The sequence below is a fragment of the Podarcis bocagei genome (assembly GCF_964188305.1).
Source record: "Podarcis bocagei genome assembly, chromosome: 4".
NCBI classification, from domain to species: domain Eukaryota; kingdom Metazoa; phylum Chordata; class Lepidosauria; order Squamata; family Lacertidae; genus Podarcis; species Podarcis bocagei.
Window position 1 is genome coordinate 48506523 of NC_138128.1, and position 16568 is coordinate 48523090.

The 16568-nt window shown below is 41.7% G+C and overlaps 1 protein-coding gene across 1 annotated transcript in view; it reads left to right on the plus strand.

The window, feature by feature from the left end:
- The window catches only part of SORCS3 (sortilin related VPS10 domain containing receptor 3), a 403927-nt gene extending 387704 nt beyond the window's left edge, over positions 1-16223 (plus strand). Inside the window, exons 26-27 of the mRNA XM_081191998.1 lie at positions 11070-11230; positions 12169-16223. Coding sequence (XP_081048124.1) covers positions 11070-11230; positions 12169-12233 — 226 coding nt within the window. The 3' untranslated portion in view covers positions 12234-16223. The remainder of the gene's footprint in view (positions 1-11069; positions 11231-12168) is intronic.
- The last annotated feature ends 345 nt before the right edge of the window (positions 16224-16568 follow it).

A 16568-nucleotide genomic window follows, 5' to 3' on the forward strand; every position in this document is an offset into this window, starting at 1 on the left:
CACTCCCCAACCTGTTCTGGGGTCGGGGGAAGCTCGGGCTTCCCCCGCCCCCAGCCCCGCAAGCTCCGGGAGTGGAGGCAAGGCTGCCTGAAACCCCCGGAGCGCAGCGGCAGTTCACGCTGCGCTCAGGGGTTTCAGGCAGCTATCCGCAAGCCTTCGGAGCACAGCGGGAGTTCTCGCTGTGCTCAGAAGGCTTGTGGATAGCCACCTGAAGCCTGGAGAGCGAGAGGGATCGGTGCACACCGAACCCTCTTGCTCTCCAGGCTTTGCTTCACTGGAGAGGCGCTACACAGTTTTCCCTCTTTGCACAGTGCCCCTTCAGTGAAGTGGGAGGAGAAATGGAAGGGGCTCCGTTTCTCCTGCCGCTTTGCTGAAAAGGCACTGAGCAGAGAGAGGGAGAATTCCCCCCCCCTCGTTCTCCCACTCCTATGGACCGGTGTGTCCTATAGAGCAAAAAATGCGGTATATGTATAAACACATCTAACCAAGTGTCATTTACTGACCCTAATCTACTATTGTTTATATATGCTTGGCAACTTTTTATATATATGAAAGGCATTTTTAATATAATTAGGTTGCAATACTACATCATTCTATTGGTGATCATTAATTCTAACTGTATTGTTTTCTAGTCAGTGGCCCACTGTTAGATTTTCTTTACCTAAATATCAGCTCTAAATAGAAGTAAACGTGCTTAGGGTTCCCAGTCCCAGCATTGTCCTGCATGAAAGAATTGTCACCTATACACTTCCAGTAAATCAGGTAGTCAAAGATGCTGGTACCCAGGAGCATCTGCTTCAATGAAAAATGTACACATGCAGCAGCTCTGTCCAACTCCTTGTGGTTCTGCCACATTTGAAGAAATGAGGTTACTAATCAGAGATCACTATAATTTCTAGCTTGATTATTATATGTCATAAATAACAAGCACAGAAAATACAGATAATAAACTTGAGAGTCTTATATTCTGTATTGCCTTCTATCAATTCATTTTATACGCCACAAGGTGCTATTTATACGGCACCAAAATGAGCAAAGTGTTTTCAAAGTAGGTGATTCATATTCTGTCTGATTTGCAAGGAGTGAACTAATGCTGAGATTAGTTGGTCAATCACTGATCTGCAGTTTGACTAATCCAGATATCCCAGATACATGTTCAACATGCAATTATCCAGATCCCCAAATAGACCTCATCAGATTTCGTATTCTTCAAAGATTTCAAAACAAGATAATTTTCACCATTTAGGGCATAGCAATAGTGGCAGCCCAAAGAATGGTTGCCTGTAAAAATTGGTTTTACTATGCTGTGTGAAATTGTCAGTCTCACAAGTGCTAGTTTTATACTTGTTCAATTCAAGAAGCAGAAATGTCTCTGGAATAGCATGAAGTTCTGCTTTCTCAGACCTACTCGGTCACCTTTTTATGAACCTAGATGCACAGGAGAGGAGCAAAACCCAAGTGACCAGGGGATAAATCTTTCCAGGACCAAATTAAGGCTGGGCAAAATCTGTTCATCAATGCAAATTCTGAATTTGCATGGTTGGAAACACAATTTAAAAGGACAATAACCATGTCAGCTTTCACATGATGTATGGCTTGTTTGAAAGAATCCCTAAGGAAATAATGAACTCTACTAACCTTCTTTACTAAGAGTGGAAGTTCTGATGTGGAGCGCGGCTTCTAGGTTGGAATGTTTTCAAGATTTCCACATGCCCTAGATGTGGTAGCCCCTTGCACTGTCAATGGATAAACGGAAATTTCAGGACTGGGTATTGGAGTGGATATTCTGTAATTCTAATAGACCAGAAGTGATGGAGCAGGAGAAAAGTCACAAAGTACCATTTATAAACTGCCATCAACCTTTGATCCCACAAGTGTTCCATAACATCAAAAATTGTACACATGTAACACTCTCCCACAACAAATAAAAATGGGGGAGGGGATAGTGGTCATATCAGAAGAAAATGCATATAAGCATTTCATAATTTATTAATACTATATATGATCCCTTGCTTTGAAAAGAGAGCATTTTTATGGAGTACCTTCCAGTTTTCCTATATCCTCTGCATTTTTCCATTTGCTTCCACATCAAAGTTTCCTGTCTCTCTGAAGAACAGATGAGTGCTGCCAGTACTGGCATGAGCCCCCTGGGAGTTTAACAATAAAGCTACATCAGTGCAGGAGATGAGTTTAAATTAGGGATGCCAGGTGCAAACCCAGATGGGCTCTGTTAACTTTATGGCCTTCATGTCAGGGAGGGACTGCTTCTCTGTAAGCGGCATATTCACATCTCCACCTGCTGCAGCTTTCTTCCCTCACCCTATCCTGCTCTTACAACTGCTCAAGAGTGGGCGCAGAACCCCACCTATCCCAGTATACAGAGAGATAGAAAGCGGACAGGCACCCTGAACGAGGTGGAAGGGGAGGGAGGTGGCATTAAAGAGAGGAATTCCTTCCTGCCAAAGCTGCCTTAAATAAAACAAGGACCTGCAGAGTTTGAGGGGTATTTTTATTTAACAAAATTTGTGTGCCGCCTGATTGCAGTAAATCTCTAAGCGGTTTGTTGGGCAATAGAAACCCCACCTCTTGGAATTGTTTGTGCTTGAGGTTACTGATAAAGGGGCCGGAGATGCCTCTTTAAAAGGCAATATACAACCTGTGTTCTGCAGTTGCACGCCATGCATTCTGCAAACTGCCATTACTGAATAAAGCTAGTGTTAAGGAAAACGAGTATCACAACTGAAACTAGGTATTTACAAGACTGAGCAATACAGTTGCCTTATGAGCTGCTGGCTTTAAAAAACTCTTGAGTTTATGAAGTGGGATGCAGAAGTTTAAATAAATAGAAGGACTTCCCCAAATTGAGTGAATGGCCAGTGAAGTGTCAAGTGGACTACAATGTAAACAAGTGCAATGTGAAGAATGTCAAGGCAAAAAAATAATAATTTCACATATACACTTATGAGGTATGAACTGGTAGTGACAAAACATTGGCGTGGTAGCAGAGAGCTTGGTGAAGACATCAACCCAGTGTGCAACAGCTGTGAAAAAAGGCAAATTCCATTCTAGGACTAATTGGGAACTGCCAGTATCATAATGTTGTTAAAGAAATCTGAATGGAGCAGAATCTTTAAAGATTCAAGACAGAAAAAAGAAAGTACTTCTTCATGCAGCAAATAGTTAAACTATGGAACCCGCTCCCCTAGAAGACAGTGAGGGCCACCAACACGGATTGCTTTCAAACAGGATTAGACAAATTCCTGGTGGAAAAGGCTATCAGTGACAACTAGCCATGATAATAATGTTCTACCTCCACTATGAAAGGTATCAGCCTCTCAATACCACTTGTTGGAAATCACAGGTGAGCCGAGTGCTCTTAGACCCGAGCCAGCCCACCCATGAGGCAAGGTGAGGCAACTGCCTCAGGCAGCAGGTTGCCGAGGGGCAACAGATCCGGCATCCATGGAACGCATTGCCTGCAGCTGCAGCTGCAGCACACTCCTTGAAAGCCAGCCACCACCACTTCCGCTATGCTGCCTCTACAGTAGCCTCTTGGCAAATAGGAGGCACTGCTGGTCTCCTCCTACCCTTAGGGAGTAAATGACAGGGGCTGCCCTCTGCCCTTCCTACCCACCCAAGATGTCCTTTGATTCCCATTTCAACCATCAGGTAAGGCTGATTGGATTCTTCCCTTCGTTCCTATGTAGATATTCACTCACCCCCTTCTTCCCTGGTGGTGGCGGGGAGCAGCAGTTTGCAGTTCCTTCAAGTGCCCAAATGTCTTGTGCTCATGTCCAGCTTGCAGGCTTTTCACAGGCTTCTGGTTGCTCCCTGTGAGAACAGGACTAGATGGGCCACTATCCAGCAGACTTCTCTTATCTCTTAAAATAACATATACAGTTCAAACAATTAAGACAGGTTCACTTAGTACTTTAATAAAAACCCAAACTAGATTCTACGCTATGTGTTGTTGTTTTTTAGTATACCTGTTTCTGGGCAGAAAAAACCAAGCAACAGCAACAGAAATCACCCTTAGTACCTAGACAGGAACATAGAGCAAAGGAGACAAGAGCTTTAACTTGCCTGAGATACTGTTCTTGGGTCTCACTGATTTCTTGATGGGATCCTACTGCATCTTCAATCAACTCACAGCTCGCTCCCCCTCTGCCTAAAAGAATGCAGCTGCTCCTAATAACAAATGGAATATAAAATATTTAGCGCTGTCCCATTTTTCCGCCGGACCCAGAAGTCTATTAGCAATGTGTACTTTTGTGATTAGGTAGAATTGCTGCTAGAATGCAGAGCTTCAGTTTAGCAAAGGTAGGGAAAACATGTGTTTGCATGAATTTTTAATTTTGCAGATTGCTACAATTGGCACTCTGCTGGCACACACACCAGCAGTTTATTAGGAGCCTGTGTGAAGCAAGGCGCTCGAGTGACTCGTTAGGCATTCACGTTGCAAACTGTCCTCCAGCCTTGGAAGCCTGGCTGTGTTGCACTACATGTGCACGTGGAGGAAATCCATTAGGAAATAATGCCATGAAGGAAGTGATGGTATAAGGAGGCTAATCTTGGTTTGTTTTTCTGCTTTACTAAAAGCTAGATGGAGATTTTGGTTTCCAGCAAAATAAATAAATATGCATTTCTAGATTTTATTTTGTTCTTTATGGTCAACAAACACAGTACGTATAGTAATGCTTCTCTTTCTACAAAGCCTCATGCATTCTAAAGGAAGCTTGTGGTTATCCTTGGCTCATCTGCATGGAAGGTGGAAAAGGAATTTTGCTGCTGCGCACTAAGGATGTGATCCACAGAAGCCTTTTCTATTTCTCATTTAGGTACATTTTAATTCCATTGAGCAGATGTCAATGCTTCAGGCATTAACTACAGGGACAGTAATAAACACCACATTAGAGATAGTCAAGGAAACTTTTGTTTGGTCCAGAAATAAATAATTTGTACTCCACCCATCTGACTGTGTTGCCCCAGCCACTCTGGGTGGCTTCCAGCATATAGAAAAACACAATAAAACATTTAACCTTAAAAAGCTTTCCTATACAGGGCTGCCTTCAGATATTTCCTAAATATTATAAAATTACTCCTCTCCTTAACATTTCATGTGAGGTCATTACACAGGACGGACGCCACTACTGAGAAGGCCCTCTGTCTGATTCCCTGTTGCTTCACTTCTCGTAGTGTGGGAACTGCCAGAAGGTCCTCACTGCTGGATTTCAGTGTCCGAGCTGAACGATGTGGATGGAGATGCTCCTTTAGGTATACAGCGCTGAGGCTATTTAGGGCTTTAAAGGTCAGCACCAACAGGACTTTTCAAGGCAAGCAAACACAAAAAACCTTGAGGGGTTGTTCTTTGTACAGCCCCAAACTTAGCTACACATTGCAATTTGGAAACCGCTAGTATTTTAGTAAAGTATTGTAATTTGTTTAAAAGAATAAAAGAAGAAGGTTTGCAGCAAGTACTCTCTGTTGAGAGAGCCTCTACAGAGATTTAAAAATCACAAAACAGGAAGTAAAGCATAGTGTGGTAATATAGGCTGTTAGATGTTTTAAATATCCCCTTCCAAGTTTCTTCCAAAGTTTCCCACTTCCCCTTAGCATAGAAGGTGGCATGGTTTACTTACAATTTCTTCAAAGGTCAGATGTGCTTTTCCATACAGCAGCCAGAAAACACAGGCAGTTTTAACTTAGGTTACAAAAAATGCTAAATGTTTGTCAATTATTTGTATAGAAACACAAAAATGGCTTGCTAAAGCTACACGGTCTAAACTTGAAGAATCCAACCCAGACATCATTACTGGTCAGTTCACATGGTGCAAAAGAGAGAGAGCAAAAGGCTTTGCTAGCCCTTCCTCCCAAAGTGAGGAGCTCTGACCTAGCTAAGCCTGGCAGGAGAGCTTACTCTATGGTCTTAATCCTTTCATGCATTAATTAGAGTTAAGCATATTGGTTATGTTGTTGTTGTTGTTTAGTCGTGTCCGACTCTCCGTGACCCCATGGACCATCTCATCCTCTGTCGTCCCCTTCTCCTTGTGCCCTCCATCTTTCCCAACATCAGGGTCTTTTCCAGGGAGTCTTCTCTTCTCATGAGGTGGCCAAAGTATTGGAGCCTCAGCTTCAGGATCTGTCCTTCCAGTGAGCACTCAGGGCTGATTTCCTTAAGAATGGATACATTTGATCTTCTTGCAGTCCATGGGACTCTCAAGAGTCTCCTCCAGCACCATAATTCAAAAGCATCAATTCTTCGGCGATCAGCCTTCTTTATGGTCCAGCTCTCACTTCCATACATCACTACTGGGAAAACCATGGCTTTAACTATATGGACCTTTGTTGGCAAGGTGATGGCTCTACTTTTTAAAATGCTGTCTAGGTTTGCCATCGCCTTTCGCCCAAGGAGCAGGCGTCTTTTAATTTCGTGACTGCTGTCACCGTCTGCAGTGATCATGGAGCCCAAGAAAGTAAAATCTCTCACTGCCTCCATTTCTTCCCCTTCTATTTGCCAGGAGGTGATGGGCCCAGTGGCCATGATCTTCGTTTTTTTGATGTTGAGCTTCAGACCATATTTTGCGCTCTCCTCTTTCACCCTCATTAAAAGGTTCTTTAATTCCTCCTCACTTTCTGCCATCAAGATTGTGTCATCTGCATATCTGAGGTTGTTGATATTTCTTCCGGCGATCTTAATTCCGGCTTGGGATTCATCCAGCCCAGCCTTTCGCATGATGAATTCTGCATATAAGTTAAATAAGCAAGGAGACAATATACAGCCTTGCCGTACTCCTTTCCCAATTTGGAACCAATCAGTTGTTCCATATCCAGTTCTAACTGTAGCTTCTTGTCCCACATAGAGATTTCTCAAGAGACAGATGAGGTGATCAGGCACTCCCATTTCTTTAAGAAACTTGCCATAGTTTGCTGTGGTCAACACAGTCAAAGGCTTTTGCATCGTCAATGAAGCAGAAGTAGATGTCTTTCTGGAACTCTCTAGCTTTCTCCACAATCCAGCGCATGTTTGCAATTTGGTCTCTGGTTCCTCTGCCCCTTTGAAATCCAGCTTGCACTTCTGGGAGTTCTTGGTCCACATACTGCTTGAGCCTTCCTTGTAGAATTTTAAGCATAACCTTGCTAGCGTGTGAAATGAGTGCAATTGTGCGGTAGTTGGAGCATTCTTTGGCACTGCCCTTCTTTGGGATTGGGATGTAGACTGATCTTCTCCAATCCTCTGGCCACTGCTGAGTTTTCCAAATTTGCTGGCATATTGAGTGTAGTACCTTAACAGCACCATCTTTTAAAATTTTAAATATTGGTTATATAAGGCTGATTTATCCGACAGAAATTTTGCCATTGGTGCTAGATCAATATACAGCTGGCATTAAACATTTTAAAAGCATTAAAACAGAATGTTCCCCATCTCTGTACATCTTTGTCCTTTTACTAAATGGCTTTGGCTACGTGAGCTGGAGAGGGACTGGCCCTATTTGGATGCAGAGGTGTTGGTTTTATAAACTGTGATTTATGAAACCGGGAACAAGCATCAGGCCTGCATGCTCCACCCTTATCTTCTCCTTTTGTGTGCCAGCATCATGTGGAGATTCTGGTTTGTTATAAACCAGAATTTCCAAATTTGGCCAAAATGGGAACTCTGGTTTAATGTTGGTCAACTAACCAGGATATTAAGTAATTGTTCATAAAGGTGGCAATAGAGAGTCTTAACCAGGCCACTGTCTGAAAGCTTAGATTGAGGCTCAGGGGAAGGCAGTGTACTGCAAAACCTACACTCTCACTGGGTAAAAGTTCAGCCTAAATACTTATTCTCCTCAGATACACAACCAAAGGAAGTTGGCATATATTTAGGCGTAGAGGCAAAGGGTCAACATGAATGTGGGCCCATGGAGGTGAGAAGCTCAGGCATTGGAAACAATGCATGGTCTTAGGGGTGGAGGGACACCTACAATATCTCAGAACTGGGCTTAAGACACATGTGTATTGGGGAGAAAGGAGGAATGGCTAATGTTCATGCTTTATCTCAGCAAAAGTTTGCTTTGATGTATCCAGCACTGAAGACTGAGGAAATTGTTCTTGAATTCTCCTTTGATGCTACTTTCTGCTGCTCTGAGGTGCACAGCAAATGTTACAAAGAGGTTTTATTCCATTCAGATAGCTCACCATGCCTGGCATGGGGTCCTTTCATAGGTACAGTAGGGGGGGGGAGTTTTCTGCCATGAGGGATCCACATACACTACTTTTAATGAGCCCAGAACATCTCTGGGTATCTTTCCCATATATTGTTTTGAAAATGTATCCATTCAAGTCTCCCCTGGAAGATGCTTTGATGAAAGCCTGAACCAAACTAGGATCTCAGAGTCTCACTCTGAAATGGTGTGTATATATGCTTTTATCTGGCCCATCATTTTTTTTAATACTGCAGAGAAGGAAGCTTCCCCTGGAACTCTGACTACGTTTAAAAGGCCCGACAGCCAGAACAGATGCTGAAAATAGAAAATAACCCAGGCAAGCTTTCCAAAGCAATGATGACACATTATATCAGCTATTACTGACCTAATTTAGATGTACAAAATCAGGCAAGCATGCACCAAAGCTAAATGAGCTTAGTTATTCATTTGCAAGAGAACCGGGAGGATGTTGAAGGGCAGAAAGGATAAATTGTTATCAAAGGTATCGGACAAAGCCAGCCCAGAGAAAATAAGGTTAAGAAAGAATATGTTGTCCATCTCAAACACTCCCAGTTGTTTAAAAGGAAGCCAAAAGGAAAGGATCACTTGTGCACCCTGTCCACTGATTAAAAAGAACGACAGCATTACACAAATATTTACTGTCTACAGTGAAAAATATGTCTCACAGTGACTTAGACAGCAGGAACAGACAGTCATCTCTGGACGTTTGCCCCATAGGGAGACATTCGGCATCACATATCTTCAAATGTTGATATTTTCTTCTCTGTGATGCTCCTAGATGCAGCAAAGTCAATTAATGGAAATACTCACTTCACTAAACATTCACATTGTTCTGATGTGCTTCAGTGCACTTTTGCCTCCCTGTCTGCTGCTACTTCTCAGTGCCCCTCCTTCCGTCTTGTGTGTCATTAGCCATCACTACTGTTTAATCTTATTGGCTGAGATAACTCATAAGATTTGTTTCTTGGCAGCTGTGATGTCAGCTGTCAGCTGTGTCAGGGTCATCAGCAAAATCACAATTAATCCAGCCGCTGAATTAATGGAAGGAAATGGAGCCTGTTAGCCTGGCTGTGGGTCTCTTCTCACAAAGGGTCTCAAGAGAGACAGAAACTCATCCATGACAGATCTTGGAGAAGCCACATTTCTTTCTTTTTCTTTTTTTGTCCCCCCCCCCCCAAAAAAGAGAGAATTACAGCTGGCTGCTACCATAGGATGAACCCCCCCCCCGACACAACCCAGTTTTTTTCAGCTGCTTGGGGAATTTCTGATCCCAATAGCTCCGGACCCCTCCCTTCAGCCCCGGTATGGGGGGAAATAAACAAAGAGAGAAGTTTTATATTTATTTCTCCATAAACCTTGTGAAATACTCTTAATACAGAATGGGTAGCTTTAGACCCATGTAGTTGAGCACGTAGGAATTTCCAGTGGGAATTTCCAGAGAATTGCCTTTTAAAACCAATGAAGCCAAGTGTAAAGGTACAAATAATTTGGGAAAGAAGACAAGGAGGAACTTAGCTAGTTACATGTTACCTGCTTGAATAGTATCTTAGGTTTCAGAGCATGTACAGAACTCCTGGCAGAAAAGATATTCTGAGAGGGCACTTCTTTTGTCACCTGGCCAGATGGGTCCAAGAAACAAAAAATGGGGAAACCTCACATTTTTTTTTTGTGGGAAGTTGAGACCAGTAAAAGCCACACCTCAGTGTAGACAGTTTGCTCTTTTATTGAGGTATGAGATACACTCTGATGTCAGGCATCTATCTGATCCAGTCAGAAATTATTTGAGGTGGGAGGGCTAGGCTGTGGTCAGCAGCCTGCAGAGAGTCAGGAGCTGGAAATAGAGCAGGGTCAAAGAGAAATCAGGATGTGGGAATGGAGGACAAGCCACGGGACTGTTGGTCAACAACTGGACTTTAAAATGGCATGAGAGGGTGTTTTACTGGATGCATTTCATGACATGGGAAAAGAAATCTCCTCTTCTTTTTTTAGAAAATGGCCTTTCAGATTATGATGCAGAAATACTGGAAATCTAACTGTAATATAAGCATTTGTTTGAACTTTTGCTATTTTTACTTGATGTTATTTTTATTAAATGTTATTTTTGTGATTGTAGGTTTTTAAAATTGTTTTTAATGTTGTATTTTAAATTGTTGTAAGCTGCTTTAGGACCTCAGGGTGACGGGCAGGTAATGGTAAAATAAGAATAAAAATAAGAATAATATACCCCACTTTTTTGTTATTTTACTTGTGATAGAACAACATTTTCAGCTTTCAGCCTGCCAGATCTGGCTGCCTGGTGCACATTGTATGTATTGAATCTGTGAACCGCCCTGAGAGACCTCTGGGTATAGGGCAGTATAAGCTGGTATATAAAATCAATTACAGTGATATCTTGGTTCTTGAATTTAATCTGTTCTGGGAGTCCGTTTGATGAATTTAAACAGTCCCGAAACGGTTCAAAAACCAAGGCGAGGCTTCCGATTGGCTGCAGGAGCTTCCTGCACTCAACTGGAAGCTGTGGAAGCTGCGTTGGACTTTTGACTTCCGAAAAATGTTTGCAAACCAAAAGACTCACTCCTGATTTGTTCAGGAGCTAGGCCATTCAACTACCAAGGTACAACTGTTATTATTATTATTATTATTATTATTATTATTATTATTATTATTATATAGATTCCTGTTCAATGTGGGCCAGGCATCCGCACTAAGATTTTTATAAGTGTAAATTATATCCCTGTCATGCTTTGTTCCTCTGGTTTTTGTGGTATAATATATAATATTCACTGTTGAGGAGGCAACTGTTACTATAAATCGGGAAGACCATCTCAATGAAAATCTATTTTATTCCCCTTTTTAATGTAGGAAAATCCCATGGATTAACATCTATGCTCAAGTCCAGCATGACAAAGAACAGGAAATGATTGGTTCTGTCAGCCAAAGTGAAAATGCCCCCAAGATCACTCTGAGTGAATTCACAGACCCTGAAGAACTCATGGACAAAGAGCTGGACACACGGGTTATAGGTAAACGGCCTGCCTGTTCATTCAATGACATCTCAACAATTCATGCTCATTAAGAGTCCTCTCTGGCCCTTGTCCTCTGCCATGAGTAAATACATATTGCTGACAGTGAGTGGTATTCAACTAAGTTTTGCTCAGAGTTGATTCACGGAAATCAATGAGCTGTAGAACTTAATTGTATGCACCCATTAGCTGTCTCTGCATGAGAAGTAGTCGTGAGAAGTATGTTAGATCGTGGCTGAATATTAGAATGTTAAGATTTTAGTGGCTCAGCTCTTTGCAGATGCATAGACGTTGGCAGGCTAATTTCTGTAACTGATGCATAGGGCAAATGAGGAAGGATGAGATGGTACATGAAGTCAAGATACCCTAGGGTAGCAGAGTTTGGAGCAGCAAATGGGAACAGACAGGCCCCTTTAGGGGAAAGGGCACAGGGGAAAAAGAAAATGAACAAAAGAAGAGGAAATGCTTCCATTTTCTCTTTTCTACTGCAGTCGGGTGATAGTGCAATTCTTGTGTTACATGAGGTGCCTAAAAAAAATTAAGCAGTAGTCTAATCAAAAGAGGCACTATTAAGTCATCCTGCATGCTCCTTGAGGTCCACTCCAAGGTCACCAAGCACAGAGTGTTAGTGCTTTGTGGAACTTTCTACTGAAATCAGACAGTCAGTGGTGTTAAATTTTAGGTGCCTCATTAAGATTTTTTCCTTCCAACATTTTTTTCTGGTGCAACTCCATTGTGTGTACCATTGGTCACTATGAATTAACTTATAGACTTAATTGTTTACTGTGTACACTGCTTTGACATTTTTGGGTGGGATTTTGCTGGAAGCAAGAGAAGGCCCCTCGATTATACACCATGGCAAAGAAGGAAAATCTATGCCACAACCAATATCCAAATTTGGTGGCCTCTATTAATTCTTCCATTCTCCTTTTTCTTAGGGAGCATCTCAACAATCTCCAACAGTGAAAGCACAAAGGAAATACCCAACTGCACTAGTGTTTAATACCAGGAATACCACTTTGACTACAAAATTTCTGAGTTTTTATTTTTAATTAATATTATTATTATTATTATTACAAAGAAAATTCTATGTCATAATGATGACTATTATTATTAGGGAGGGAGGGGCGCAGAATGTGGTTTTCTTTTTTCTTTTTTTGGTGTTATTTTGTTTTCTGGGGCCACATTCATAAATTCAGTTTTTGGAAAACTGTATAATAGAAGAAAAAATACAAGACTTAATGGAAACCAGAAATAATATAACCCTGAACTTAAATTTTTTGGCACATTCTCTATTTCCCCTTTCAGAAAATAATTGGGCTACTCTGCCAGTGGCAGTCTCAGAAGGTTATTTAATTGTTCATACCAGACTTGCTCCTGTAGAATGAATGCAGGGTACTATTCTCGCTTGACACCCTGTTGGATTCAATCAACTGAGTATATATATACATATATATAATATCCTGTATATCTTTTAAAATGGGGAATAACAAAGCCTTCTGAAGTTGACTCCTTAGATTCTCATGAGGGTGGGCAGGCTGCACAAAATGACGGCTGGCACATCTGACCAAGTTTATGAATGAGGCCCTTGCTGGTGCATGTCGATACTGTTGGTATTGAGGAAACCGATGGCATACTGTAGATAATTACCATGTAAATACCTTTTTATTTCTTGATAAATAATTTAATGTTTAGTAAAAGATAAATTTAAAACGAATAAACCACACTCACCCACACACCTTCACACCCACATGAGAAGTTCACTGGGGATCTGCAGCGAGCAGCTGTGTCACATGGGAGATCTGGACGCGTATCAGTTGTCTGTCATGTTTAACTCTTTCCTCTTTGTGTTCAGTTGACACTGGTAGGGACCTGCAAAAAGAAGGCAATATATCTGGGTTGTGAACACTTAAAAATGCAATACAGTCAAGATATTGGTTCTTCCTCAGAAGCAGGAGTGTAGGGCTTGGAATGAGTCTAGCTTAGAAACACTATGCTGAGTCCATTATATTCCCAGTCTATTTAACAGGTTGTGCAAGAAAATATGCTTCAGTTTGAGCAGATCAAATAATTGTGGCATCAATGTTGGGTTGCATTCAGTGTTGGATAGTATCCAAGATTTATGCTTGTGCTCCACCCACTTTTCCTCCCCCTGCACAACTGCTAAATCTGTTTTGGATTTCCCCTCAACCCTCCAGAGCACATTTGGGGAGGGCACAGGGCATGTGTGGGAGAGGAGAGGGGATAAACTTCTGCTGCACAAGCATAAATCCTTGCACTAATGAAATCAGTACAAAGGATTTTTAACCTTTGGTGTTGCTCCTGTTACAGTCCTGTTTGATTTTTAATCCTCTAGCCTCCCCAAAATTTCTCCTGACTAGTCTTAGTTACTAGTGGCATGCATTTAACACACAGCCATTTTACTGGACTTCCAGTTTCTGATTCGGCAAATGGTGGTGGTGGGGATGGTGGCTCTCTGTGTTGGTTGTGTCTAGTATTTTTAGTTCTTAGCAGCTATCCAGTGAAATGCATATGAGATCAGAAACACCAGCTTTTGAAAACTACCATGGCGTATTATTATCCTCACAATTGCAAAACATCTGAATAGCCTTGAGAAGTAATGGGACAATGTCATTAGGATTTACAGGTGGCGGACTTTTACATTGCAGTAAAGTAAATGGCAGTTGCATTCCTGGTGAAGCAGTTTTTGATGATATTAATGGTGCTATTAATGATATTAATTATGCCTGATTACTTAACTAGTCTGAATTCAAGACTGTGCAGTAAAAAAAAAGTCCATACAATGGATGAACCATTCAGAAGAGGGCCAGATTGGTCATGGTGTTGGCAAATGTAAATCAGCCATGAGGATTTTCATCATATCTGTAAAGGAACCATTTCTCCCAACTTCCCTTCAGTCTCTTTCCAAAGCAGCTGTATTTTAAAGCCATGTGCCCCTCTGGGGCTCCACAACTATAGAGCACTACACTGAAAGAAAAATAGCTCAGCAATGTGGTTTTAGGTAGAAAACACAACTGAAGGAAGTATTCAATAGAATAAAGGTGTCATCACTGTGGCTTCCTCAACCTCTTACCCCATAACACTCAAACCGTCACCCATGAAAGGGGAAAAAATCTCTAAAAGTAAAACCTTATCCTAAGACAATGAAGTTCTTGATAGAATCAGATGCTGAAAATATAAGCAATTAATGTGGTCATTGCTCCTATGAACTTAGTAGCAATATAGCAGCCAGGTGATCAACAATTGAAGCTTATATTGGCTTGAAGATACACATGATTAATTTCTGCCTGATGTTAAAAACTCTGGAAAACTTGCTAAGAAAAAAGGGGTGACAACATTATTTAATGGTAAGGGTTTTATAAGATTTAGGAAATAAAGATTCAGCATGAAACACACATGGGTGTAATCCTATACATACTTATTTGGGAGGAAGTTCTGCTGAACTCAGTAGGGCTTATTTTAATAGAGATGTTTACAGTTATTGTTTTGCTTTCTTCCTCCATTAGATGAGCTTGAAAAAGTCCTAGGCGGGTAGTGGATTTCTGCAAATATATCTACTTCCATTGTCATTTCAGGCCCAGAATGTTTCCATTCATTCCAGGGACTCTGAAGCCTAAACATATCCTCTTAATTGGACAGCAGATTTATTTCCATGGGGTGCTGAGTCTTAAAACCAGTCATATCCTGGAGTCATATTCTTAAGCTCATCAATTTAATTAAATGGGACAGCCCTTATTCATTTTAAATGAGCTCCCTATCATTTAGTTTGTTCAACATTCCAGAACAGGATCTCACACACCACCTTTCCAGGGAGTGTTGAAAAAGTCTGTGATACCTATAGGCAGCTAGTTTATGGTTTATCCAAAACAATAGCCATAATAGGGATTGGAAAGAGAGCCACTATGATGGTGTTTTGCAATGCATGCTCTGCAAGATCTTGCATTATGTGACACCACTGGTGGCAGTGATGGCAGTGGCAATGGGGCAGGTGGGGCCCCCCAAGTTTCTGCCACCTGAAACAGCGGCTTCACCTGCCTCATGGCTGTGCCAGCTCTGCCCTGTTCTCTATTGTTTATTGGCTCTGAGGTTTTTGCAACAGAATAACCCATCCTCTTCCTTCCCAATTATATAGTTGCTGAATTCCTTCCCCACTTCCTGCTTCAGTCACTGAAGTGTGCTAAGTTCTGTGTCCAAACAATTCTCTGTTGTAGCTTACACCAAAACTGATTTACCTATTCTGGAAGTATAAAGATAGTGCAATGCTATACATTTTAACTCAGCCCATTGATTTCAGTGAAGCTTACTCCCAGGTAAATAGGTATAGAGATTGCAGCCAAAGAAAAAGGAGAAAGATAACTGTAGGGCAGAGAGAGATAAATCAGCCTATGATTGTGGATGTCAAATGGTTAGCCGTCTGAGGAGACAGAAGGCTATGTTCTCTTGCTGGCACTTACTAAGTCATGATACTTTAATCCCCCTTGTTTGGACTAGGTGTTGCATGACATCTTGCCTTCCAGGCCTAAAGACCCCCCCCCCCATCTGTGCGGCCTGAGTTTGACTCAAGTGCTGAGTCCACTATGTGTTGTGCCAGCCTTGGATACAAAGCAACTCTGCCTAATCCTGCTCCAGTCAGGATGCCAGGGGCAATATTAACCCAGCTTATCAACCTCTCATGGAGTCTTTCACCGAACACAACTTGGCCAGAATGACAGAATGGAAATCCAAATCCTCTGTTGTTGGAAGCTGGCAAACTGGCACTGTTCCCTACCCTCCTTTCATTTCGAGATTTAAATGAGACAGACAATTGCAATACTTATTTTAAATGAAGTAAGACAAATGCATGAGTCATATATATATACATAAGTACATATATATACTGTTATTGGTTTTATTGTTCCATTTGAATATTTCTACTGTAAAAAAAAGGCAGTGGTTTTGAAATTGTTGAAAATAAATGTATTTTTGTACATCAGAGCTGCCAGTTTGCATTCTTTTGGTGGCTTCTGGTTGGTGGGGATGCTTCATCTTGCAGAAGAGCCTTCCCTGCCTCTGCATATAGGTTTCAGTGCTACATAACATATGCTTCACCCAGCAGTGGTAGGACAGTGGAGCAGAAGTCCATGGGCCCTACTCAGTAGATTGAATGGGAGGGAATCCAAATGCAGCACAACTGGCTTGCCACATTTTGAAATAAGTTAAGGAATACATATCACCATCACAAAACAGGGTGATGCAACATGTGGCCCTCAAGGCCTTTTTTTTGCAGACCTCAGCAACATTTGATGTCCTCCACCCTGCTGCCTTCCCAAAGCCTGGA